At 42.6% G+C, this 4443-nt stretch overlaps 1 protein-coding gene across 1 annotated transcript in view; it reads right to left on the bottom strand.

The window, feature by feature from the left end:
* The window catches only part of CACNA1I (calcium voltage-gated channel subunit alpha1 I), a 191161-nt gene extending 189512 nt beyond the window's left edge, over positions 1–1649 (bottom strand). The window contains exon 1 of the mRNA XM_018567416.1: positions 1497–1649. Coding sequence (XP_018422918.1) covers positions 1497–1649 — 153 coding nt within the window. The remainder of the gene's footprint in view (positions 1–1496) is intronic.
* Positions 1650–4443: the final 2794 nt, after the last annotated feature.

Genomic DNA, 4443 nt, shown 5'->3' with positions numbered 1-4443 from the left:
GGCCCCACCTGCTCTTAGGTCGCTGGCCAGTGATGTAAGAGGAGGCGGGGTTGCTCTTAGGCGGGCCTCACCTCCTCCTTCACTGCGAACGCTGTCCTCTTCTGCCGTAGCTGCTGGCTGTCACTGACACAGCTCCGCAGCGGCTGTGAGGGGAATACATGCCCAGGCAGCCCACACGACATCAGAGGGATAAGGGTTGGCACTTTGAGATACATAAGTTGGTTTAGTGATCCAGTTTGGGCACTCCAGCTCAAAAAGGTTCGCCATCACTGCCTTAGACCATTTACCAAGACATACTATTAAAACCTTCATCATAATTAGTTTACTGATCTTAGGGAGGGTTGTATTTGCAGACTAAGTAGTGCAGCCCAGACTTCATCTGCTCAAGAACCCAAAAACTTTCTTCTGAATTCCAAGTGGTTGTAAGCAGGGGCGTATCTAGAAATCACAGGGCCCCATAGCAAAATTTTTTATTGGGCCCCGCGATTGCTAGTTATGCCATTTGCAGAGCCCACCTGATATACCAAACAGCCCACTCTCTATAGTGGGCTCTGCAGGGTCTCAGATGGGCTGCACACCTCTTACCTGTCAGCGTTGTCCGCTGTCCGCCTCCGTGGTCGCGGGGCCCCGCCTCTTCTTCCGTCCCCGGGACCCGCCTCCTCTGACATCACGGGCCCCACCTGCTCTTAGGTCGCTGGCCAGTGATGTAAGAGGAGGCGGGGTTGCTCTTAGGTGGGCCTCACCTCCTCCTTCACTGCGAACGCTGTCCTCTTCTGCCGTAGCTGCTGGCTGTCACTGACACAGCTCCGCAGCGGCTGTGAGGGGAATACATGCCCAGGCAGCCCACACGACATCAGAGGGATGGCCGGGACCCCCTGGTTGTAAGATTTTCTGGGAGATTTAACCCAATTCAGTGTCTTTGATCTACCCTGCCATGCCTCTTAGTTTTGCTTTTATCTTTTGGACTGTTACCGTAGACTAATTATTTGCAATAAAGCAAGCAAAGAAACCCAGCAGCATAATATTGTGCTTTTATTAAAAACAAAATGCTTCATATAGAATTTCTTAGAGTTACAGGAAAACAATACAGGGCATACAAAAAATGCTTACATACATGCACATGCTATCTATTTTTTCCTAACAAATGAACATTGAGAAACGGCTATTTGCAATATGGATACACTAAGGCCTCATGCACACACAACGCAAGAGGAAAATTGTATATTGCGTATATACGCGTGTATGTACGCGTATGTGTGTCTATGCGTGCACTATATGCAATCCCAGAATGCATCATTCTAATAGAAATTTTAATAACCTGTACACGCGTAAAATATGCAGAAATACGTTGCCCGGACGCATCTCGGGTCCATTCTGTTTTTGCGCATCTTTACGCAGCGCAAATATACGGCTCCATACGCAGCTATGTGTATGGAGCCATTTATTTTCATATGCTGCATATGGAACAATATGCACATATACGCAGCGTATTGTACGGCAGTGTGAATGAGGCCTAAAAGTAATTTTGCTTCCATTATAAGCTGGTCCACAGTTTCCTCATCAAACAGAACTTTGGGCATTAAGCATTTGAAGAAAAACAGATTCTTGAACTTGGTAGTCTCTCGGTAGTCTCTCTCTCTCATTTCCATACGCGCTCCTGAATTCTCCTGTGTGTGCACCCAACCTGCACACAGGACACTGTTCCCACTGTCATTACACAGGGGAGAGCATCGGCTTCAGGCACAGAGCTGATTCGACCAACTCTGTGCCTTGTGAGTGCTGCAAATGGTTATTACAGCGATCACATGGAAATGTTAACATTGCCAAGCCCTCCGATTCCTCTTACAAGTGAGGCAGGGGAGAGTAAAGCAACTTAATTAATTACTTTATCCTGTACATCTGTACATTAACCCCTTCATCTCCATCATCCCACTGTATGTGACCTGTATATTACCACTTCACCTCCTCCTCCCTCTGTGAATGACCTGTATATTTAATGTATCTAGTACCTATCTAGGTGCCATCTTCTGGTGATTATTGGCTGGGGTAATTAAACCCTATCCTCTTTGTGATATTGATTAACGGTCTGTGTATTAATTTAAATATCTATGATGCACAGCTAACTATATCTTGATTTTTCTTTTTACACTTTAGGTAGCAGTTGGTAATATCCCTGCAGATAGATATTATTGCATACAAGAGTTATTGCTGAATAATTGAGCAAATAGAGGTTGATTTGGATGCTGGCTCAAATCATTTGTGCACAGGTACCCTAATAAATAATTACTATAGAGAAAATAGAGTTGGGAGTTAATTGTTAGAATTATTGAGAGTATCTTTTTATATTCATCTAGAGCAGTGGTTCTCAACCTGTGTAACCTCAGGTTCCACATTTGTCCTTGGTCATCAAGTTATGACCCAAGTTGCACTGCCTTGTAGCACATGGCATTGTGGTACTGCAAGTTCCAATATGGGAAATAGAACTTTGGGTGGGAGATACGTTAGTGGTGCCATTCAAAGGAGCCTCTCACCTAGAAAAGGGGAAGGCACGTGGGGACCCACTGAACATGGGGTCACGACCCACCAGTTGAGAACCATATATGGTCTATGTATGAACTAGAGTATATCTGGGTATAGTATTTACTCACTAGCTGATGGTTCCTCCTTGCTGCACCCTAATTTGGCTGTTCCAAAATGCCCACACAGTGGTATGGACATATTATCATAATACACGCTATGTAAATGCTGATTTGGTCTTATGATGTTGATGATTAAATATTTTTTAATGTACAATGGGCAATACTGTGGTATTTTACTATGTTATATTCTTTCAGATGTCTCTGCATATCTCCTGAGGAAGCAGCATGTTAGCTGCAAAACACATAGAGAACACACTCCCCCTGTTTCATCGTTGGATATGTATGAAACAACATATGGTGCAAAGATAAAGTAACTGTATTTGGGGTTATTTGAATAACCACTTTCATAATCATATCAAATATTTGCTGACGGTTGGGGGTCAATGTGTAATAAAGGCGTTTTTGTCTGTACTGTCCATGCAATAGCATGGATGAACCAATATGAATAATGTTGAAGCATTCAATTTTAATATTTTTGTAAATAAAACAATATATTTTGAACAATTTATATACTGATGTATGTTTATTTGGGTACCTTAAAAGTCCAACAACATGTACTAGTTTGATGTCTCAATGGAACAGCTGAAAAATGTGTACCGCCTCAGCAAATGGTAAACATGCACATTTCCCCAGTGTTTAAAAATACAGAGATGTTTCTCAAAATAAACTGGAGCTAGTTGTTCTTGAAACAATCAGTGTATCACAGGAAAATTGCATGTAGCTATCCCCCACTACATACACCCACTAACTAGTCTCCTTTATCTCCTCCAACTGGTTTTATAGGGCAGTGGCTTCTGAATTTTGCTGTTTTAACCCAGGCCTCAAAGCAGGGACAATAATGGGACTCTAAAATTAAATGGGGCAGACTTCATCAGCTTAGAGTGCAAAGCAAAAGTTAAGAGTTTCAAATCTGGATCCATCCATGCTGGCGTTAGGTCGGTTATGCAACCCATTTCACGTAACATGGCAACACTTTCACCCTTTGTTTGCCACAAAAAGGTATTTTCCAGGTCAGGGTTAGCATTTAGTAGAACCATTTCATTGCTCATAAGGTCTAACAGTGAAAAATTCACAGTAAACTCCCGGGCACTGTGCATGGCTAGAGGCAATTGTTGATCATAGGTTAACACTCCCATAGTCATTGCTTCATTCCCTGACAAAATAACACCGTCTGTCCTTTTATGCCACAAACATTAGAGACACTTAGAACTCAAGGGGGGTTCCCTGGACCTCTGTTGTATTTGTGTGCTAGTTCATGGAGTTCAGTTTATGTAAGCTCCCTTAATTCTTCAAATTCTACTTCTCTGGGGTTGTGGTAACATACTTCACCATTTGACATGTCCTCTCCATCCTTTTTCTGTGCTTAGTAAAGAGAAGAGAGCCATACTTTTTCTTCACCAATGGATGAGCATCATCGTCAGAAATATCATATGTTATATCCTCATCCTCACTGTCTCCTGAAGAGAGCCTATCCTCACAATCCCAGTTGTAAGATACAGTATGACAATGGCACGAACCCTGGCTTGGATAGCAGGTTGGTAGCATTTCATTATTTGATCATAAGGGGTCCTGCAAATCATCAGCCCAACTACCAGTTGATCATGCACACTCCATAGCAACTGCTAGCATTTCTTTTAATGCATTTCTTTATGCCTGTGCCTCCTACCTTTTTGTGTTTTAGGTCAGAAAGCATGAAGACATTTCCAGCTCAACAAGAATACCTTCCTCTCTTCTTTACTGAAATAAACACCCTCAAGGCTAAAGTCATCTTATTCAAACCAAAGAAATACATTGCTAATGCCTT

Source organism: Nanorana parkeri, unplaced genomic scaffold (genome assembly GCF_000935625.1).
Source record: "Nanorana parkeri isolate BGI_ZX_2015 unplaced genomic scaffold, ASM93562v1 scaffold1045, whole genome shotgun sequence".
Lineage (NCBI taxonomy): Eukaryota > Metazoa > Chordata > Amphibia > Anura > Dicroglossidae > Nanorana > Nanorana parkeri.
The sequence above is the reverse complement of the archived record's forward strand: the minus strand, read 5'-3'. Positions and strand labels throughout refer to the sequence as shown.